Source organism: Chrysemys picta, chromosome 7 (assembly GCF_011386835.1).
Source record: "Chrysemys picta bellii isolate R12L10 chromosome 7, ASM1138683v2, whole genome shotgun sequence".
Taxonomy (NCBI): Eukaryota; Metazoa; Chordata; order Testudines; family Emydidae; genus Chrysemys; species Chrysemys picta.
In genome coordinates, this window is record NC_088797.1 from 69,886,935 (window position 1) to 69,910,816 (window position 23,882).

At 43.5% G+C, this 23,882-nt stretch overlaps 1 protein-coding gene across 4 annotated transcripts in view; it reads right to left on the bottom strand.

The window, feature by feature from the left end:
• ZCCHC24 (zinc finger CCHC-type containing 24) overlaps positions 1–20,728 on the bottom strand; it is a 157,578-nt gene extending 136,850 nt beyond the window's left edge. For 3 of the 4 annotated variants that reach the window (XM_042856156.2, XM_065553384.1, XM_065553383.1), the window contains exon 1: positions 20,041–20,716. In XM_042856156.2, the coding sequence (XP_042712090.1) occupies positions 20,041–20,280 (240 nt within the window). In that variant the 5' untranslated portion in view covers positions 20,281–20,716. Of the gene's footprint in view, positions 1–20,040 lie in introns of all 4 variants that reach the window. The other variant, XM_005300593.5, reaches the window with a different exon arrangement.
• Between the last annotated feature and the right edge of the window lie 3,154 nt (positions 20,729–23,882).

Consider the following 23,882-nt stretch of genomic DNA (forward strand, 5'->3'; position numbering starts at 1 on the left):
CTGTGTTGGTGGTGTTAGACTGGTCTGGCTTAGGCCAGCTCTTACTGTATAAGTGATCATGTCACAAAACTCTAACACTGACCTCCTTTGTTAGAAGTCTCACTGGCAGGGACAGTGGCTAAATAGGAATCTAAAGTACCCGCTCAGCTCAGGGTTGAGTCACAAGGACAGAGGAGGGGAAGCTTTCACTGTTGCTGCGTGCGTGCATTGAACCCATTCTGTGGACAAACAGTCTGATGATGCTGAAGTTTATATCTAGTATCTTGCCTGGGAACAAAATTCAAGAAGGTACTAATCAGACTTCCCAGAAGCATGACCATATTTTTAAATATTCCTATTGTTTGATTATGTAAACTGTTAAAGTGTCCAGACTTGCCAGCACATTCTGATTCCTATGCCAGCCTACAGCATTTAGGCCATTTGATGCCATAGATTTCCAATGTCTTCTGGCTATTGGACACACTCTCAGCAAACATTCTCCTGGGATTTATTAGACCTATTATATTGCTTAGCTCTCCTAGTACACGTACAAAGTTCCAAAGGAATGTTGCTGTCTCAAATCATGAGTTCTGTGCAATACTAGTTCTTGAAATAGAACTTTGGATGTTGTGAAAAGTTTAAATCTGGACATCTTAACTATATCAACTAAACAGAAGGCTTGTCTACTACTAATGTGTTTCCCTCAAGTACTGATCAGTTTAAAGAGCAGCAAATCTAAGGATAGTGAAGGTATTCTCTCTAATCCAGAGGTGGGCAAACTACGGCCCGCGGGCCACATCCGGCCCATGGGACTGTCCTGTCCGGCCCTTGAGCTCCCGGCCAGGGAGGCTAGTCCCCAACCCCTCCCCTGCTGTCTCCTCTCCCCCACAGCCACGCGGGCAGCGCTCTGGGCAGCGGGCTTGCGCACTCATGCAGGGCAGTGTGTTTGGCTCCAGCCAGGAGGCATGGCTCCAGACATGCTGCTTTGAGCGGCATGGTAAGAGGGCTGGGGCCAGGGGGGTTGGATATGAGGAAGAGGGTCCTGGGGGGCAGTCAGGGGACAGGGAGCAGTTGGATGGGGCAGAGGTTGGGGGGGTAGGGGGAGGGAACAGGGGGGACTGGATAGGGGATGGGGTCCCAGGGGGCCTGTCAGGGGGCGGGGGTGTGGATAGGGGTCAGGGCAGTCAGGGGACAGGGAGCAGGGGAGGTTGGATGGGGGTAGGGTCCTGGGGGGCGGTTAGGGGCGGGGTTTCCCGGGAGGGGGCAGTCAGGGGACAAGGAGCGGGGGGGGGGGAGGTTGGATGGGTCGGTGGTTCTGAGGGGGGCAGTCAGGGGGTGGAAAGTGGGAGGGGTCGGATGGGGGCAGGGGCCAACCTGTTTGGGGAGGCACAGCCTTCCCTTCCCGGCCCCCCCATACAGTTTCTCACCCCGATGTGGCCCTCGGGCCAAAAAGTTTTCCCACCCCTGCTGTAATCAGTGACCCATTGCCAGGGTGTTTCTCTCTCTCTCTTTGGTATAGTATTTATTTTTCTTAAATAAAATTTTCTAACAATACTATCTTATTTTGTAGCTGTTGAGAATGCTTCTAGATTAATGGCTACAGATGGGAAAGTACTTTTTCTGCAGAACAGGTTCAGCACAGGCAGTGGCAGTGCAAACATCCCCTCCCCTTCTCCACTAATATCTCTTAAATCAGACCTAGAGGGGTATTTCCAGGAACGAGATTGCAGTTGAGTCTCCATGTACATTCAATCATCTTCTGAGGCTAGTATGGGTCCAATTAGGGCCAGTTGGGATGATGGCTTTTGTGATGTGAACTACTGTCCATGAAGAACTGCACTTAAATGACCAAATAACTTTGCCTACAATTCCATTTATATTGTTAGGTCACCGAGCATGAGAAAACTCCCTTTGGAACTGGCACTGCTGAGAGATCATCAGAGCTGCTCTCTGACAGCCAAGGTAGCAGAGAGGGAGTGAGAGCAGGATCTTTCAGTGAAAGTGAGACAGTGCTGAGGGAAACGGGACTCTTGGCAAGTTACAGTGCAACACTGTGAGAATACAGTTTCCACGGGGCAATGATCTGATTATACAGAAAGAGATAGAAGTGAAACTGGACACTGCATTGTGGAAGCGCTGCTGCAAGGTTAAAACATCTGTCCCCAGGCTGCACCATTAGCTATATTGAAAACCGCTACTGCTGATTCTTCAGCTGACATTGGAGAGAAGCACCAACATCTTCTCAGCAGCATGGAGAGAGGCAGTTCCCTCATGCTCGGATGGCTTCCTCAAAATAAAAAAGTGGGGCACTCAGGAACATAGGATTTTCCCTATTCCCTTGGGCTAGTGACCCCATCAAGTCAGCATCCTGCCTCCAGCAGTGGGCCAAACCTTGTGTCAGAAAATCCTGTGACCCCACCCCATCCGTCAGAGTGCACTAAGATATATGTGCGGTAAAATACCTCCTGACTCCTGCACTGCTCACCTTATGCTCTGAAGGATGGGATTAGAGTACCCATATCTTGGTATATTCGACTACAAATGCACTGGGGCAGTTTGAAATCTGAGGGGTGAAAATTAAAAAACATTGATTTATGCTGTGCAGGCTGATAAGGAACTGCAGTAGCACCTAACTAAATGACCCCTTTTATAATCTATATCAGCAATCTCTTTAATTGCTATAGTGAGGTGTCATAACTAATTTTCCTACAAAATACAGTCCAATGTGCCACCTATTCCACTAGAAACAAAAATAAACTACAATTGAAAAGCAATCAGCAAAGAACACTTGTCATATGTTATCCTTGTCCTGATTCAGCAAGATACTAAAGCACATGCTTAAATTTCAAGCAGCAAGTCGTCCCAATGACTTTAAATCGCTTGGATTATTTGATGCTTGTGGTTGGCTGAATAAAGAGCTTTAAGTTTTTTCCTGTCACTTGTCATGTTCTAATACACTGGAAATGATAAATACCAACAAACTGATGAATAACATGTCACAGAAGTTAGACTGATTATACTAACAGGTCTTGCAATGAAATGCCAAAAGATGCTCAAGTCGTAATAAATTGGTTGGGATTTTCTTGTTGATGGGAAGGTTTGTGCATGCAAGTGGCCTCTTGGGAATGAACTAACTCACCAGTTGTAACTGTCCTCACCTTCACCTAATAAAACCTGCTCACAACAAGGACTAACAGCCAAAATAACTTGTTTTTAAACAACAACAAAATAAGAGCTATTTTGGAAATACTGGCATGTGGGGAACAGCACCTCAAACCTGTGACTTTGTGCACCTGCTATTTCTTAATAGCTGAGATGATTCCATTTTCCTATGCCAATTTTCAGTGGAGAGTGAATTTTTATAGCCGAGTAATAAACCCCTGAACATAGGGGTTTTAATGGAAATTGTGACATCACCTTAACTACAGCAGTTCAAACAGGCTAGAATAATAAAATAGGATATGTTAGCTATCAAGGCCAAAAAAGTGTCAGGATAGAGCTTTTTTAAAAAGATCTCTAATTCAGAAGTAGTAATAAACATTTGGCAATACGTGAGCTGAAAGCACTTATTTTGGTTTAGCCAGATTCTGCCCCCAGATAAGTGTACACAACTCCCACTGACTTCAGCAGGAATGTTTGCACCTGAATGAAGATTCAGGCCTCCATCATGCAATGAGCTCTGTGTGGCCTGATTTACTGCATGATCTGGCTCTCCAGTATGGGCTTCAAGACAGTAGCCTTTCTAATTACTCACTGAATTTTACTCTATTACTTGGTAAAAACATAGAACTCTATACATATTAACAGAGCGGGCAGATGGACTCACTGAATAGGCTTCAAGGAGTGACCAGATTCTTGAAGAATTACCCCTAAATCACTGGGCCACTCCTGGAAGTACTGTGATTTCAAGATGTATTGAGGTAATTCACTAATAATTATCCATAAAAATATCCATCTCTTATGTGGCTCTTCACTGTAGGTCTGAAATCCCTTTACAAAGAAAGCCAGGGGAGACATTTTAAAGGAGTTGCACAGTTTCTCTTTGGCTGCTGGCTCTGGCTATATCAATCACTCTCAAGTATATTTCAGGATGGCATTTTTCTCTGGCTGTAATGTAATGAACATAATTTCAGGAATTCTATTTGGAATAATTCTGTGCGGGTCAATTAACCACTGAGGGATTTCCTGTCCCTGAATCAGTGGCCACAAAAAACCCCACTCTTCATAACTTAACATGATTAAACTTATATGTGATTGTTGCTTGTGCATCTAAGCAACAGAAACAAAGCTATCAAAATAAGACGAGGACAACTTCATTCCTGGCCTGACTCTGTGACAACTGTGGGGTTACACCAACATTCAATTTGTCCCGTTAAGCTGTCTGTCCTACCTCCCACACCTTGCATGATCAGTTTGATAAGTATGAAAATGCGATGAGACAGAAATCAAGCTCTGTCAGGAATAAGGAACCACAGCTAGCCTGCTTACTTGCTAGCTTAATGTCCAGGTGCTCTAATGAGAACAGCTGGACCCCAACTGAGATACCTGATTGGCCAAACTGCCTGATTAGCTGAGGGAATCAGCAGACCTGCTCTTAAGACCAGCAGCAGGAACAAGGCATTGGCTACTCAAAACATTCCCCTAAGGCTCTGATGGTGTCTGTGCTTGTTTGTTCCCAGCCCTGCTCTTGTTTTCACATACTCCAGGTAACCTGGCTCTGACTCCAGTTCTGACCCCGGGATCTGATTCCTGATACCAGCTCTGACCCTCACCTCGGATTCCTGACTTTGGTTCTGACCCTTGTCTCTGGTATCTGCCCCCGACTTCTGCTCTGATCACTAGGTATGATTTCCATTTCCTAATCCCTGACAAGCTCTACATGCAAAACCAAGATGTACACAGCATTAAAACAAAGTGCTGGTGTCCCTTTAAAAAAGTATGCACCGGTGGTCTGTTACCTCCAGAAACGTTTGTAGCTAACATTTAGTTTAAATAGTCAGTATGAATACAGGAGTCAGGTCGGGGAGGGGAACCATCGTTGAATGAACAATTCTAAACCCCAAATGAGCCTTCACCTTGACACAGGGAAGGATGAGTACTCTTTACATCTTGCTCCAGCTGCCTTGGTGGGGGAGAGGGAGAGTAAAGTGTAAACGCCTGTCTTTGCTCTAATTCTGGGGTGCTGGTATTAAAAATCCTTGCTAAATGATATATTAGGTCCTTTTCAGGCAAACAGTTTTGCATAAGAATTGTAAATCCCAAGGGGTGTCTATCAGAAAGCTGGCAGGTCTGGATTCAGAGAAGCACCTAAATATCTGGATCTGGACCTCTTTAGTGAGCTGTGCCTCTTGTGACAATAGCCTTTCCCATAGTTTCTCTCTTCCAGAATTCTGAAATGCAGAAGTGAATAAGGATGTGAATTTAACTGGGTGAAAGGAGGAAGCCTTGTCTACCTTCAGATTCTGGCGGATGCTTATTTTATCAAACATGGTGCACCAGTGTCTGACCCCAAACTATGACAGCTGTTCCTTCCCTTAGCCTCTCAGCTTGAGGGGAAAGGAATTCTAGACCACTGTATAATTAGATATGCCTTTCTTGAGGAGAGGAATTGTAAGAATTCTCTAGTGGGATGGGGCTTTCAGACACAGAGATCTGGAGCTAGAGGGGTAGTATAGCCTAGTGCACGGAGCAAGGGCATGGAAGTTAGTCTCATATTTGCTGATAATTCACTGTGCAACCTTAGGGAAGCCACCCAATCCCTCTCTGCCTCAGTTTCCTCATCTGTAAATCAGAGAGGGTGATATTCTTGGTTTAGCGAGGATTAGCTAAAAATTCTACCTGAGACTGGTCACTTCTGTGCGTCCTGTGAACAGGCATGCAAAGAGTTGCATGAGATTTCATCACGCAACTCCCCTAAATCTGTGCCAATGGCTAGAGAACAGCTGGGGAGGTCGGGGGAAGAAGCCCCAGACTGTCTACTGAAATGCACAGCCTAGTAGGCCACAAACTTCATGGGGCTTTTCTGACAAATTTTGTTGTACTCAGAATGACTCACAAGTCCAAGTAGCTTCCCCTGCCCCTTGCTACCTAAAGGTCTGCTCCTGCTCCCTTCACTGTCAGTGAAATACCATTACAGTGTAGCAGTGACCCCGGGAAAAGCCCTCAGGGTGGGAGTAAGGGATGAGAAGGCAACTATAAAGATTTCCACTGGTCAGACATACAGTCTTGGAGGAGCTTTCTAATTCTTGTACCAAGCTCTGCAGGGAGCCTTTTCATCTTCTGAATGTTAAACAACTGCCCACTTATACTGAAGAGATGCTCTAACACATGAGCACTATATTAGGGACAAGGGAGACCATTCACACTGCAAATTACTGCTACCCATCCTCACAGGAGCTTTCATTCCTTCTGTCTCTGGACTGCGTGCAGCTGAATCTCCCCAAGTTACAGACTACTAATCTTCCTGACCTTTTGCGGCGGGGAGAGGGATTGCAACATATTAGACCTCTGGCCAACAGCTTGATTCAAAAGTGCCTCCTTACTCTGTTAAAAATAAGCACAGAGTTTTATGGGCGTCAAGGCAGGTTGTTCAAAGATGTGAGGTTAAAAAGCGATATGGGGAGCGGATGGACATATTCTGATTTCTGCACTTTAATACCCATGGTCACATTCTGTTAACGTCTCTGCTTCCTGCAGGAGAGTTTGTCTCAGTTTGACCTATAGTCTGAAAAAAACAAGGGTCAGGTTTCCTTTTGTTTGGTGGATCTTCTGACACTCTAAATGCAAGAAAAATAATTCCTGTTTAAGACACACTAAAGAAGGCATTTACCTCCTGTGCAGTTATCTGATGGTTAAACATTTTGCTACGGTTCAATTTAACCCATAAATCTGAGACAGTTTTGTTTATATTCTTTCAATTTAATAATGCCTTCTTGGCACGGCAACCTGTACAACGGCTGCCAAAGTTTGAGAGACAAACCTCAGGTCACTGTCAGCGGTAGAAAACAATAAATCGTCCGGCCAGATTGAGCTTCACAATATGTTTGGGGTTTAATGCCAGTTCTTGAGTAAGATAAATGTTGTATTAACACAAATAGAAAGAGAACTGTTTACGAAGCTGTAGGCTGGAATTGTAATTTGGTAACTCCAGTTATGCATAGTTTTAGTCCAAGTTAGCTAGCCCTTTACCGTATGAATTCTCTCAAACACTTAATTCACACGTTAATAAAGAAGCAGTCTCCTTTTCAAGTCGGTTTTAAAGATTTTTTAAATCTAGGCTTTTTTCCTTATCTGTTGGAGGGATGAAGTCTGTCCTATTAAATGGAAATTAATTTTCAGGGGTGCCGGGGGAGGAAGAGTGGATGAAAGTTTTTTGTTTAAGCTTTCATTTAGTTTCTTGGCTTCCCACAATTTAAGATGCAGTCAATAAAATAACTTTCTGATAACTACAGAGTAACTTTTGCTGCTTTGGGTCTATCCAGCCCAAGGTGTCCATGGCTCTGAGACATGTACCCTGGTTGTCTAGCAGTTGATCTAACCTGAAAAAATGTGGACTCCCCCTGCAAACACACCCACCCATCTGAGAGTTTGAGGGGTTGGAGCTGCTAGCTTGGGGGAAAGCCTTCTCTGAACCATGTAGCCTCTCTAAAATACTTGGCTGGCAGGCAGGTCGCTGAGATAGAAGAACCAGCCTCTACATCCTCTTAAGATGTTGCTCTGTTATGTGGTTGTCAGATGGGGCAGAACCACAGATTCTTGCCCTTTGAAGGTAATGGATGTAGGTGGTCATGCAATGACTAAAGCAGCATTATGCAGCTGCTACAAGGCTGAAGCAGTCCTCAAAATAGGCTGCAGGAGTCAAAGAGACTGCAGCGCTTTTGTGAGCCATGCAGAATGCTTTTAGTTCACTCACGGTCCATTTCAAGAAATGCAGAACATAATTCCTTAGTTGTAACAAGCATGCAGTAAGTTTCAACTGTTCAGTGGGACCTGAAGAGCTGCAGAGTGAGACATCTACAAGATGCAGGGATTTCAAATTTCTCTGGTTCTAAATCTGGGACTTATTAATACATATTCAGACTTAACCAGTGACAAAAAGTCCATGATACACCGGTGACAGTTTTAAAGTGTGATATCTCACAAGCGACTAAGGCTTTCCAACTGTCATATCCTTGGAAAGCTGAGCATCTTGAATTCCCAAGAGTATAAAACATCTGCTTCCAGACCTAATAGGTTAGGGCATTAAAAATAAAAATGCACAAACTCTTAGTTCTGTACCTCATCTTATCTTCCCCAGGTGAATCTTTATTAGGTTCCACTGTAAGTAGATATCAATATTTTGTATCATATGAAAGATTAGACTGACTTCACATGTCAAAGCATTATCTAACTCATGCCACTAATGAAACATTATCTGCTTCAGTCATATCAGATTTAGTGAAATCCTATCTTTCTAGATTTTTTGAATCTCAATAGTTTTGCAAAACTTCAAAATACTTTCAGGTTCAAGAGGAGCTACAATGGCTGAATAAAGTTTCCTTCACATAATGTCAAAGGAGCAAAGCCTAATATTCTCTGCCTAATGTAAGCATTTCATTGTGGGTCCTCTTAAAACTGCCTGAGTGTGGCAAAATGAGCATCAAATTGCTTCTCAGATTTCACATAAAGAGGGAAGTGCAAATACTAACTCTTGTGTCTTGTGGAACTACCCAGCAGTTTTAAGGAAGTATCCAACATCATTGTACTTGTGTTAAATCAAGTGTCCTCTCTGCTTCACTGCCCAGAAACTTTGAACCAGAAAACTTTTTTTTAGCACTATTCCTGGCCTAGTAAGCAGAGACAACATGGTGATTTTCTGAAGTCCATTTTCCTTCCTGAGGACCAGTACAACTACTGATAGTTGCTGCATATTACCCATGCTTACCCCTCCCTTCATTCATCTCCCCACACCCCAACATTTACAATAACAGGGGAGAAGTTTTCATATCTTGGAAGAGATAGGACCTTGGTTTTATATCTGGTTTTGAGAATTTAAGATCCATGTTACTTTCCACAAGAACAGGCATGTTAACAAGTGTCCTGGTCAAATTCCTACCTGCCTACCCAAATTATCCGTGCTATTTCATCAGCAAACTTGTTTTTTGCTTGCTGTTCTAAACAGCTGAGTGGTTTTCCTGTGGACTGTTCCACCCCATAAGGATCTACATAGGAAGAATGAATGAAAGATCACTCCATGGTACTTAGCTACAATAACAGCTTGTTTAGGTCCTTTGGAATGAAAGGTAAGATAAATGCTGTTACATATTCTGTGTGAAAAACCTAACTAAAAAATCTTATGAGGTTTATCTTGGGGAGTCTGGGTTGGGACAGAAAATGAGTGCTAAGGCTGCATCAATGAGGGGTTTCTGGGAATGTAAAATTCCAAATTGTTTATATGAGTTAGCCCAGGGGTCGGCAACCTATGGCACACGTGCCAAAGACGGCACGCGAGCTGATTTTTAATGGTACGCTGCTGCCTGCCGGGGTCCCGCTCAGCCCGCTGCCGAATCCTAGCCCGACCCAGCACGCTCTTCTCCGCCACCCGCCTACCGCTCTCTCTGGTGGGGACAGGGGACAGAAGCAAGCTTGCTCTTGCTGGCCGCTCCTGTATGGCAGGCTCCGCTGGCAGCCAAGCTTCCCCCTCCCCCGCCTCTTCCCCCAGCATGCTGTGCGAGCCCCGCCTCCTCTCCCTCCCTGCCGCCAATGGCCCTTGTGAGGGAGGAGAGAAGAGCAGCCCCAGTGCCCTCACTGTTCAGACCAGTAAGGAGGCAGAGAAGAGGCCGGGGGAAAGGGGGTAGGAGCGGGGCGTATCCCTCCAGCCCCCTGCCGTGAGCCACTCAGGGGGCAGGGAGCACCCCCCTGATCCTAGCCCACCTCCCCAGCCCTCTGCCCTGACCTCTGCACCCCCCTTGCACCCCAGCCCCCTGTATGCCCCCCACGACCCCATCCCTGATTCCTGCACCCTCCACACATACCCAGCCCCCTCACACCCCATGCCCTCTGCCCTGATTCCTGCACCCTCCACACATACCCAGCCCCCTCACACCCCATGCCCTCTGCCCTGACTCCTGCACCCTCCATACATACCCAGCCCCTCCAAACCCTCCTGCCGACTCCTGCACTCCCCACACACCCCTGCCCTGACTCCTGCACTCCCCACACATACCCAGCCCCCCCCACATCCCATGCCCTGACTCTTGCACCCCCCATTCCCCACCCTGAGCACCAGGTTGGCAGCGGGCTGAGCGGGGCCAGCACCTGGGACCCCAGCTGGCAAGGGGCCGGCAGCCAGCACCCCAGACCGGCAGCGGGCTGAGCGGGGCCGGCAGCCGGGACTCTGGCTGGCAGGAGCCAGCGGACAGAACCCCAGACCGGCAGCGGGCTGAGCCGCTTGGCCCGCTGCCGGTCTGGGGTGCTGGCCCCGCTCAGCCCGCCGCCGGTCTGGGATCCCAGCCCCGCTCAGCCCACTGTTGGCCTGGGGTTCTGGCTGCCAGCCCCTTGTCAGCTGGGGTCCCAGCTGCCGGCCCTGCTCAGCCCGCTGCCAACCTGGGGTTCTGGCTGCCGGCCCCTTGCCAACCGGGGTTCCGGCCACAGGCCCCGCTCAGCCCGCTGCCGGCCTAGGTGAATGGAATCCCAGGCTGGCAGTGAGCTGAGCAGGCCGGCAGCTTAAGATCAGCATTTTAATTTAATTTTAAATGAAGCTTCTTAAACATTTTGAAAACCTTGTTTACTTTACGTACAACAGTAGTTTAGTTATATTATATATAGACTTATAGAGAGAGACCTTCTAAAAACCGTTAACATGTATTATCAGCATGCGAAACCTTAAATTAAAGTGAATAAATGAAGACTTGGCACACCACTTCTGAAAGATTGCCGACCCCTGAGTTAGCCAATGATTTTTCCACCAGTCAGAATGAAAATACATGTAACTGGGCTCTTCTCCGCTGCTGACTTTTCAAAAACTAATTAATAAGAACTTAACCATAAATTATTGGCTCCATATCATTCTCCTGGGAGCTGAATTAGACTTTGCAATTAATTCTGCTCTCTCTTGCCCTTTCCAGTTTTCCAAATGTGGCTCATCCTTTGTTGTGATATTAAGTGGCTATGGAATACTGTGTGGATGTCTCCTTTGTTGCCATGATGTAAATGCCCAAGTGTAAATAAACTAACTGCTTAGATAACGAAGCAAAAGCATATGCACTGCTTAACTCAGCAGCACTAGTTTCAGAAACGGGGAGGGTAAAGGAGCAACAGAGGAAAGGCTTTTGCAGCTGAAGCTACTTCAAAATCAGTGGGACCAATTTAGGGCTGAGTCCTGCTGTCCTTACTCAGATGAAGAATCCAATTGTCTTCAGTGGGATAACTCCACTGAGTAAAACAAGCAGGATTTCCCTTTAGTAGCCAAACTGCTCTGCTGGTTAATCCTGGCACTACTTTAAGAATAAGAAAGACTTGGCATGTGCCATAATGTGTAATTTGGTCACTTGTGCTTCTTGTCTCATGCAGTAGCATGATGACCTGACTCCGATGTACTGCTCCTTAGGGTGTTTGCATGCATGCTCTTTCCCAGATTATGCAAGATGGTGTTTACCAGGACAGCAGCAGCAAAACTGAAACTGAACTGACAGCAGCAGACCTATGAAGAGTGGGGCGAGGTAAGATGGTTCTGAGCAGGTTTGGGGCTGTGGCTTTTGCCCCACCCTTCTGAAAATCAACAGAAAACAGAAACCCCCTTATAAATCTCTTAAGGGATTTTTTTTTTAAATCAGGACATACAAAAAAAAAGAGAGCTTGAATGAGTAAGTGAAGTTGACTGCCTCCCTCTAACACAGCTGGATGGTACATCTCATAGGAGACTACACAACAACAACAAAAAATAAGTAGCAACACAGGAATATGAAGTAAAGCAAATGTTAAGGGGCTATGGAGCCTTCTATCTCTACACTGTTATTTTAAATCTGCTCTGAGTTGGTAATGACCAAAATCCTTAACCATCCAAAACCCTATGCAGTGGCATAAGTAGAATGGTTGTAGTCCTGTTCAGGTTACATTACACCACAGAAGTTACAACTGCATTTAGCACTAATTGGCAGTTTCTTCAAAATCTCAACGAAGATATTCAGCACTGAACAGATTATGAAATCTGATCTTCTCACCCTTAAGGGTAATCTCTCCTAAAGAGTATTGGGGCATGCTGACTGGGCAATGGGGGGAAGCTTGCACTGCTCCTGGCTACTTCCCCATAATGCCTGTGAATAAACAGAGGATTTCACATGGAAAATGGAATCTTTCACAAGTATTAATTAATGAAGAAAATCTAAAAATAAACTTTACACTGGGCCCCAATTACATTATTGGGATTGGTCTCTTGGAATCTCAAAAGTTTTGGAGGGGCTGAATTCAGTATTTCTAGGGTTACTGAAAGGAAAGATTTAAAGGGACACAGTCAGCATAAAACGATCTCGCTTCCCTCTGGAATTTTTTACCTATTGTTACAAGTAACAGATAAAAATGATAGAATTGAATAGTTAGAGTCAAAGTTATTTTGTTCCAGTTTGATTGCTTTGTCTATTTGACAATACTTTGTGTGTCTAGTCAGGTTCACCCTTTCACCTGTGTTGTCAGATTCCCCTGTTTGTGTGAAGAAATAGAAAATAGCAGGCGATGGTGACTGGAGGGGTGTACATGAAAGTATTTTTAACTTTTTTTTTTAAATTAGCTAGAATAAAGTTGACTGATACTTTAAATGGCCATAAGCTACTTGTAATTCACACAAAAAAAAATGATGGTTAATCATCTCCTATTATTCTTAAAGGAGTCAGAGGGCAGGAGATTGTTGAGCTATTGCCTATCATGTCAAGTGTGCAGTTCACAAGTGCCAGTAATTACATGAACAAGAGTGAGAAAAATGACAATGAGGAAATTTAATCAAGCATAAGAAACAGACCACCACCATTACAGCATGTTTTGTTAAAGTTTAATTTTGGGCACATGGGCCTTTGTTCGTATGTTTAACAGTATGTTGGTCTATAGACTGTGTTTCAGTGTTAAATGCCTTTTTAATGTATTACAAATTACAAATGCATCCGAAGAAGTGGGCTGTAGTCCACGAAAGCTTATGCTCTAATAAATTTGTTAGTCTCTAAGGTGCCACAAGTACTCCTGTTCTTCTTTTTACAAATCTTATTGATATCTCTGGAGTTATAAACATAATATATCCACAATTATTTTATATATACACACACATACACACACTGCCCTGGAAATTCTAGCAAATCTATTTGATTAAAGAGGAAATAGGTGAAAACATGTTTTGTTTTGGTTTTTTTACAGCGGTTTAAATTTCTTTTTCCATAGAGGAGAGCTAAATTACCCTGGCTCAACAGACAGGTTATGGGCATAACTGAAATTGAAAAGCTCTCCAGAGAAGAGCAGTCAAGGAGGCTTATTGCCATGGCCCAACACAAGGCATAGTCCTGCTGTCTTTATTTATGAAAGTAATCGTTACTCGCATGAATAGCCCTACAGAAGTCAATTTGGTACTTTATGGTTAGGGCCTTGAAGACATTGCTCTAATGGTAATTTTTGCATTTGCTTCAAGGATGACAAGCATTTGGCATGAATAAAAATACTTATTTTTGTCATCTTAAACCAAACCTTTACAGTTCTGAAAACAACCTTTTTAAATTTAATGGCCGTGGCTATCACTTCACTTTTCACACAACAGCACTTAAATAAAAGATGGCTAGTAACTGCACTTATTTACCCTGAAATAGAGATGTTAGGAAACATCTGACTGAAATATTTAAACAACAAGGAGTCTGGTGGCACCTTAAAGACTAACAGATTTATTTGGGCATAAGCTTTCGTGAGTAAAAACCTCACTTCTTCGGATGCATCCGAAGGTTTTTACTCACGAAAGCTTATGCCCAAATAAATCTGTTAGTCTTTAAGGTGCCACCAGACTCCTTGTTGTTTTTGTAGATACAGACTAACACGGCTACCCCCTGATACTTGAAATATTTAAGGGATTATACATTAGTATGGATGATGAGGATATTCAGATTTAGAATAGTATACGTTTTAAATAAACAAGAGATCTGGAAGGGATATAAACTCCCAGGCTGCAGGGCATAAGCTAACTTCTATTGGGGATCAGGAGGAAACTTGCCCTAGGGGCAGATTATCTGAGAACTGCCTATTGAAGGGTTTCTAGCACCTTGAGCTGAGGCATCTGCTGTCAGTGACAGGATACTGAACTTACTGGACCGGTGATATGATCACATATGGCAGTTCCTATGTTCAGAAGATACAAAGAGTGTAGTGAAGATTCATCAGTCTTTTCTTACCATCTCCCCCAAAATTAATAAGTTTAGAAGAAAAGGAAATCTCTCTTCACAAAGTATGAAGTCAGTGTGGTATTCCTAGAAATGAGAGATGGATAACAGGTCACCTGATCCATTTCCCTGCAAATACAAGTTAGGTCCCTACACTGTTTTCACTAGTGCACAGTCCAGTTTAATTCCAAGAGTCCCAACCTACGGGGCTCCCATCACTTCCCTTCGAAGGCTAATCCACCAGCTTTTAGATTTTACTATGGGGAAGCTGTTCTTGATATTTTGACTTGATTTTGCCTCTTTTGATTTCATCCCACTTTCTTCTGTGTACCACCTAAGTAATTATCTCAATGCTTACTATTTACATCCTTCACATATTAATATACAGTAATATTCCTCCAGCCTTCTAGTCATTGCTTTACTAAAAGTATAATTAGTCATTCTGATCATCTGCACTCATTCCATTTTGGCCAGTTGTTTGGTAATGAATGAGGTGCTCAGAGCCACCTAACTACAGCAAATGTAACACTTTAGCTACAGTTTATTATCTGTATTATAGTAATGCCTAGAGGCCCAAGCCCCACTGTACTAGGCACTGTACAAACATGTAATCAATGGCCCCAAAGATTTTACAATCTAAGGTGAGCTACAGATATACAGGACTATTTCCTACTCCCTGAGGTAATTAAAGCTTGTCTGTATGGAGTCAAAATTACAAAGGCCTTTTTTTGTTTTGTTGCCATGTAACATTTTCAGTTTGCATCTGATCTGTCCCCATCATGCCTATATTTCTTCCTCCCACTGAATATCAGTGCATGGGAGTATCTTTTCACGGTGTATATGTACTTACATTTTACGATAATTTCATTTTGTTACTTTCTGCTCATATTGTTAGCCACACTTAGGCACCTGAATCTCTGTTTAGACACATACAGGCTGATTTGAGGCAAGTAAAGTTGATATTTAGGTAGAAAAAAATAGAGAGATTTTAAGCAAAACAGGGCCTCAAGTACCTTTGTATTGTCTCTGTCCTCACTGTCATTCACATTTCCCAGTTTAATATTACCTGTTAATTTCATTACATTAGCCCTTTTCTCTTGGAAACCTCACTAATGTGAGGATGGGCTGGTGGTCTTCAGCCATCTAGCCTTCTTTCATTACAATAGGTGTTAGTACTACTTCCCACAGGACATCCATTAGATTTCTTAATTCCTCTGCCTCCCCCCAAATAAATTGCCTTTCGAAATTGGTGAATCCATTCCTTACAATGGTGAATTCGTGTAGCTCATGTTTTCTCATTACCAATTAGTTCTTCCTTGTCAGTAAGAAGTTTGATCTGGGAGGTCACAGGGTATCAAATTATCCTCTAGTTACACTTTTATAATCAGTAAATACTTGCAGTTATGCATGTTAAAATAACAGTAAATAGACCAGATGTAGCAGGGCTGTTGCAAAGGCTACTGGAAAGAATTCCCCTCTCCTCAGTGCCGTGTACAGCACTGCACAAATGGTTGTGTATCGTAAAGACATGATGGTGTATCGTAAAGACATGGTGCTTCCTCTCAAGTATAGGTATTGGCCTCTGCTGGAGTTAGGACACTGAACTTGATAAGTCAAGTTTGTTATGTAAACCCCATGTCCCTACATAATGGTGGCTATTACTACATGACCAAATTCTGTACCAATCTGGTAGGCAGCCTGTTGAAAGTTGTATGTTGTTTTCCATATTCAATCTGCCACACCATTATCCTAGGTTTCTCAATTATGCCACTTACTGACACCGTTACCTTGCTGACTCTCAAATACATTAAATCCCTTGTAAGCAACTCTACAACAAACTTCAAATACTTGGCTCCAAAGAACGAGGTTATAATGAAAGTTAAGTTGAGTTCAATAGCATCGTCGTGTTCCAAAATGCCTTTATTTCATATCTTGGGCAATAAATGCTCCAGTAAAATTTTATTTAAACCAGGTCTGTTTTGTAAAATGAGTCTCCCAGATGGAACAAAACATTCATTGTCAATGTACTGTTTAAACCTTTATTGTTGCCTTTTTGTTGGTACAAGGAGCTTTTAGGCACCAAACAGCTGTATTCATCATGTTTATATAGAAGGCATCCAGCGTAGTGGAAAAAAGTCTGGAGGACAAAAATCTTGGTTAAGTGCAAAAGTACTTTGTGGATGCTGACATTTTTTTCTGTCCAGTTCCTTTGGTCAGCATGCAAGTCACATACACAGGCACTGCCATGCAGACTTGCAAGTCCTGTATAATAGCAACTTTTCATGAGCTGTCTACTTTTCCAAGCCATCTCTGAAAATTTTTCAGCTGCACGACAACATGGTGTACACATGCTTATTATATTCCCTATGATCCTGTCATTTCTCAATCTGTTGCTATTTTGGCCTCTCATTAGGTCACTTTCCAAATATTGTGTACAAGCTATGCGTCAATCATTGTCACAGCTCAGCCCGAGGCTAAGCCAAGCCAATTCAAAACGAGGAGGAAAAAACGCCAACCAAAGTAAGCACTATATTAAAAACAGTTAACAGTTTAACTTTGGAAAGCTATTTGTGTTCCAAAGGCATCACACGAACCCACTTGATGTAAAAGAAATATACGGCACCATTACTCCCAAAAATAATTGTAAACAGTCTAACTACTAAGTATGTACTTAATGGCATTTGAAACTGTTGACAAAAACAGACATTAGAATTTCAAGAATTAAGAATATGACATTCTTGGGGTCTCTCCTGCCAAGAAACATTCAAGCTTCCAACTTCTGGACTGAGTGGAGAAGTGTATCGACTTGAGCTTTTTTGAGCTACAGCATGTCTAAATTCTTTGGCAATTCTTAAATGAAAGATGCTGTAGAAGTGCAAATTATTGATTAACAAGTACAATAGACACACTTATGTGAAATTTAAAAAGTGCCTCAGATCAACCGCATGCTCTGCTCAATTGCAGCTAGAAACAGAAGAATGCATTTGTGAAAATTGCAAACAAGCTTGATCCTCTATAAATATGAAGTATCCTCATGGAATCATGGCTCCATGTTACCTGGATGTTGAATCCTACAGACTTTGTACAGTGTTCGCATTCTCAGCTAATGTGAACGAAGCGCTTTAGGAAGTGGTTACCAGAGTGAAAGTAGTAAAACACAGTTGCATCTGCATGCTCCCTACCTGAGTGGGGGCCTTAGCAGACGTGTAGCATAGGTAAATGTAGCTGTGAGACTCACCATGAGTGCTTAGTGAGGATGGGGTTGATAAAGTTGTGGTTTGCAACATACAACAGAGGCAGCCATCTGGAAGTGGCCTAGTAAACCTAGGGACTGAGCCTTGAAGTAGAGTTGGTGAGAATAGGTTTTGGATGTAGAGAAAGAACTGGAGAGAAATATTTCCCAGAAGGCAGAGGGTAAGGTTTCTGATAGAAAGAAGGATGAATCCCTAGTTACAAATTGTACAGTGGGAACAGAAAGAGGGAACCCTAGAAAGACCAAAAATCTCCACCAAGGGCTCTGTTCCTGGGACACAATTTCCCAGCCTCCCTAGTTGCAACCACACATTACTGTTGGCTAGTTTTACATTAGGGGGAAAACACCTGACTCTGAACAGAATGGATTCTAACATTAGCAAATGCTGAGCTGCACAGTGTTATCAACCCCCTAATGAGAAAGACTACGAAGACTGAAACTCTGGATTCTTAGCTCTGTCTCGAAACCAGAATGTGTGCAACTCAAATGCAAAATGACAATATCTGTCAACTTGGAACTGACAGGTGTGCAGTTCTGTGTTTGAGTCCCACTGCCTGCTGACTTTGCTAACAGAATAATGTGCTTTTGAATTCTGCATTTTTTACCTTTTCAAAGGAATTACACTGAATAAAAATTTGGACATGGAACTTCTGAATGTTGAATAACGTCCTTTGAAAAATAGCAGACTTGTCCATTTGGGACTACAGGGCTTCTGCAAAACATTCCATTATTAAATGAAGCTGACTGATTTTTAAACTTGTTTCCTTGGTGGTGGTTCTTAATCACATCACTAGTAACCAATTAATAAAATTATGCCAAAAACTGGCTACTGACTTTAATTGAAGATTCCTTAGCTTTGGTTCCTCTGCCAAAATAAAAAAAAGAGTCCTCTACTTTAAAGTGGGAGCTCCTTTTAACCTGTTCCTTAGTTTAAATAGGCTTCAGGAATGTTCTGAAACTCCATTACCCGAGAATTGCCATACTGCATTGGACTCAATGTCCATCTACTCCAGTATCCTGTCTTCTACAGTGGCCAGCATCAGGTGAAAGTGCAAGAATGACACCGCATTAGGTGTTATCCTGATCGTTAGTAATTAGAGAGGGTCTTAAAACCTGAAACTCTTTCACAATTTTTGCCATATTCTTGATACTCGTATAAATTGCCAAACCCTTTTTAAATATTAAGTTCTTGGCCTTCAGGATTCCATGTGTCAGTGAGTTCCACAGTTTAAATACTTCCCCACACAACATTTTTCCTTTATCAGTTTTTAACGTCATTGACTGTTTCCTTTTTCTTGTGGTATGAGACAGGGAGAACAGAAGATTCTGCTGTAGACCATTATTTTATATACTTTTATCACATCCCTTCATCTCTTTTCTAAAGTAAACAATCCCAAAATTTTCAGTCTCCCATCATTATTGATTAAAATGTTCGGCTTCAGTTCTACCATCTGCAAGGTATTTATTTAAACAAGATCTGTATCTGACAATGTTACCCTGTATTTCCAGTTTATTTCCAGTCCTATTTTTAAGCATGAGAGGGATGTTTTGAACTTCAGTAATTTCACTGACTTAAAATGTTACAATGTATTTGTTGTCCTTTCCCTTCCCCTCTTCCTCCCCCACCCCCTCCCGTTATTAGTTGTTCTACCGTATCTGGTTCAGCTCCGTGATAGCAATGCAAATATATCAGTGTAATCGTTTACCAGATTGTCAACAGAAGTTGTGTGCCTAGCACACTCCGGGGGGAGGGGGTTTAAAAATATATAATTTAAATATAGGCCATACCTCCCTCACAGAAGCAAACGGTAATTCCCCCCCCCCCCCCCGAACCTGAAAGTGAAATAAACTTTGTTACAACTTTGGTTGCATTCCCATCTGAACACAATGCTGAGCACGGTTCATTTGCGCAGACTTGGTAACATCAGCAACAGCAGAAAGTTACAGGCTAAAGCTGCATTTTTACTGGTTGGAAAATTAAAAGGCCATTTCCAACAAAACTGAGAGCTTTAGGGCAAGATCCGAAATTGGAGAGACAAACCAGGATTACTGGTTAAATAACCTGCACTGATTATTTTTCACGGACTTAAAAGAAGGGAACTCTTTCTCCAGCTCTTAAGTACTCCCCCTGTACTTTACAAAAACTATTAAAAGCAAAGGCTCCCTTTGGTCCGGACAGCTTTTGTTTAAAATAGCAGGAATCCAACTCTAGAAAAATGGGAGAACTTCTCAAACATCATGGCGGTTGGGGCTAAATTTCAGAGTGAACTTTCTGCGATTCTTTTGCGAAGCGATCACAGATTGCAGCTCGGCTCCTCTGGCAGCAGATATACTGTCCCCCCTCCTGGCTCAGCTCAGACTGTGTGAGAAACTATTGCACACAACCTAGCGATCCCACTCGGCAGGCACGGGGAGAAAGGCACCTACCTCGTTCCTCTGGAGCTGGAAGAAGCTGTTCAGATAGCTGGAATTGAGGGACGAGCCCAGCTCCGGGCTGTTCTTGGTGTAGCTGAGATCGGGGTGCTGGGAAGAAGAGGGCTCGGGTCTGAAGGCATCAAAAGCGCTGGCCTGGTGGGTGTCTTGCAGCGACAGATAGACCCAGTTGAGGAGCTGGGCAGGCTGGTAGACAGAAGCAGCACTGGTGTCTATGGCTGACAACAAGCTCATCTTTCCCCAAAACTCTGCCGCCTGCCTCGGTCTCTCTGTTCCCCCTCCCTCCTCTCCTCGCTCACTGCCTCCGGTCAGCTCTCCCCGGGATGTTTTCTCCACCCCACGCGCTTCTGCTGGGTTCTTCTCGCTTAGGGGGAGGGGTGCTGCTCTTTATTTTGCTTTAATCCGGCCAGCCCCACACTTTTGTCTCTCCCCCTCCCTCCCCTTCCTAAGGCGATCCGAGCCCCCCTAGCCCCGAGGCACCGCACCGCACGGGCATAGCTGCTGCTGCGGCTACAAAGTTAGCAGGAAACTTTCTTGTGAGTATTTTCCCCCCTCGTTTTCCTTTTGCTGCCAGATCCGCTATCTGACTTTATTCCCACTCCCTCAGGCCGCCCTGGAGGGGCGGAGCTGATTGACTATGCAACAGCAGCCGATCCAGTCCGCGGGTCATCTCGCTGCATATGGAGCGCCGGGGCGGGGAGATGGAAGTTCGGCGCTGCCTGGAAAGCAAAATGGACTGGCTAATTTGAATATGTATGAGGCTATAGGCCAATCAGTGGACGGCACCGCCTCCTTCCCTCCCTGCGGGGTGCGGACGCGCCACGAGTGGCGGTGGAACGGAACGTAGTCCTGCTTGGCTCTGAAGTGCGGGAGTTCGTGCATCTTATGTGCAAACTTTTCCCGTGCCTTTGTGGGTCTGCCTCTGGCTGCACGGGTTTTTTTTGTGGTCTTCCTGGAGAAGGGCTCGCCTGCCAACCAGGAATCCAGTCCCGTGAGGGTGTTTTCACGGTGCCGTGGTAGCGTGCATTCCCCTCTTTATTTCTGTTTCTCACCAGGGCTAAGGGCTCATTATTTGAGGGCCTGTCTCACTCAATCTTTGTCAAAACTCCAGGTCCGCAAAAGGTTCCTTGGCTATTGAGGCTGTGCCAAGGCCTTGCAGAGTGAAGGTTTCCCAAATAAGGCAGGAGAGTGATGTGAGCTTCCCTTTGGAAAGCCAGCTAGGTAGACTGGGATTGGCTTCTTGAAGAGCCATGGTGCAGTTAGCATACAATGAAGGGATAACTACCTAGGCCTTTTAAGGAGTCAACAGCAGAAAAGAGGAAGAGGAGTTATTCTTCTTTTGGGAAAGTGCCTGAGTGGGTAATGACTGTTCCAAAACCTTTTCCATCCTGCTTTCCCTATACTGTTTAAAGATTGTGGCAGAGTAGCTATTTCTTACTAGAAATCCCCTGGCAATGAAACCAAGAGTTTTTTTCAAAGCTAGAGTCTCTATGTGAAGGTGAATTTTTACATTTAAACAAAACCCCTTAATCTGTTTCTTGAGTTATCAGAGGCTAAAAACACACACACCTTCCGAGCATGTATTTGCTTTGTTTTGTTTTTAAGAATCTCATCATTTTCTTTGCTTAGATAACTGAAAAACATCAACACTTTGACCCTTCAGACTTGGCTCATGAGTTGGCCTTAATAAGTGGTATGTGTGCTGTTCACATGGAAGAAAAACGTTGTTCTGAAAAAGCAAAGTTACAAATGTTTTGGAAATGCAGGGCTAAGTGTGCACAGTAGAAAATACCATTAAGCTGTCAGCTACAAACTCAAAAGATGGATGTATTTTGCATATGAGAGTAGCTAGTTAACTGCACAGCTGTCTGGCTACAGGAATTTATAAACTCAGTTGCTGAAGATGGAGCTTGTAAAGTCCAGACACTTGGAGCAATGGATGGTGGAGTTTGTAAAAGGAAGCAAGATGCTAAAGGCCTCATTTGCTGACAAGTTGGATCAGTTTTGCTGTGCTGGTAATTTAAAACAATACCTCCACATACTTTGGATGCAGTTGTACTGGTATAAAATGGTTTATATCAATATAACTTTTTCCTGTATAAGAAGATAGCAATAAACTGTACTGGTATAAGGAACATTTACACAAGCAGTTGTACTGATAAATAACACCACCCTTTAACCAATATTGTTATGCCAATACAAAAGCAGGCCTTAGTGGTTCTGCAAGCCCATTATCTCTGGAATAAGGAATTATTGAGATCTGCTAATAAGGCTGAATGAGACACAAAATACTGTCCCTGCCTCGAGAGCTCACACTTCAACAGGCAGGCAGAGCGGTGCGCTCGGAAGCCCAGATGATTGCTTGAAATTGTGTCTTTGGTGTAATGGACTCCCTTTTTTTTGTGCATGTTAATTACCATGTGACAAAGGGAGTATTTTCAATCCCTGTTTTCCTGGATAAATAAAAGATGTCAGATCTTGTTCATGGGTCAGATCCAGCCCTCATTTGGCTTCTAGACCTCTCATTGAGGGTAATGAGAGTTCTTAACAAAAATGGATACAACATGGTTCATGTGATGAGTATCAAAAATATCAAGTGTGGCTGATTTAATGTTGCACTTGTTTAATTTTTATTGTGTCCTGACCTGGTTGTCAAACTTAATATTGTATTAACTCTGATGACTTGTTTTTTAAACTGAATAATGGAAGAACATTATACACTGGGGCATACAATGAGCCAATTGGAAGCTTATTTGTTGTTTTTGGTACTTAGGCATCCCCTATTGTTGTAATGTATGAGCCCCAGACAATCTTTAATGTATTTATCCTCACAACCCCCATACGGTAAGGCAGTGCTATTATTCCCATTGTATGGCTGGGGAGCTGAGGCACTGAGAGACTAAGTGACTTGCCCAAGGTCAAACAAGAAGCCTGTGGCAGAACTGAGAAACAAACCTGGATCTTGGAGATCAAAGCCTAGTATCCTAATCAGTGGGTATTATCCTTATTCTGCCAGCAAGTGCAATACAAATCATTATCACTATTTTCCCTTCATATCGGCTTTCTGGATCTTTTCTCTCATCATGCCCAGGCCCTTTCCCCTCTGCATCTCCCTGTGCAGTCTTCACTCGTTCCCTGCATTGAACTCCCATTACTGTCAGTGATAGTTCTGAGTACTGAATTTAGAATATACAGTGAACCTATGCATTCAAGGAAATAGATCTTGTCCCCTTGCTAGAGGATCAGAGAGGATAATTTTGCCCTTATTTTGCTGTCATTTTCCTACTGTTCTCAAGACAATAGAAAATCCAGATTGTATAATGAGATGAGGTTTTTTTCCCCCGTTTTACTATTCTGCTATAACCATTGAATCTGCATTGTTCTTAATGAAACCATATTTATATATGGGATCTTCCTTTTACTTTGACAAACTCAGTTCCTATTACTTTGGGTGAAGCAAGTAGTTGACCTTGTTCCTCTGCCTATCATTCTGTACCTTGCATAGAACATGGTAGTATTTATAATGTGAATATGACTGTGTAGTACAGTGTGGTGAGTTGTCCATCTCACACAAGGCCTTCAGGAGTAAATTAGGCTAATTAATCTATAGGCCATACCTGGAGGGAAGCCAGGTTGTGCTAAGGCCTAATTTGCTGATGAAGTCCAGCTGGGGGAGGAGCTGGGTTGGATTTATAAAGACAGGAAGTTGACAGCAGAAAGGGGCTGTTCCGAAGTAGGCTGTAGTTACTGCCTGGGAGTGGGGAGTTGTGTTTGAAGGTCAACGGAGTTCATTTGTCTGCACTTACTCCCTAGGAGGAGGGTGTTTGAGCCGATAC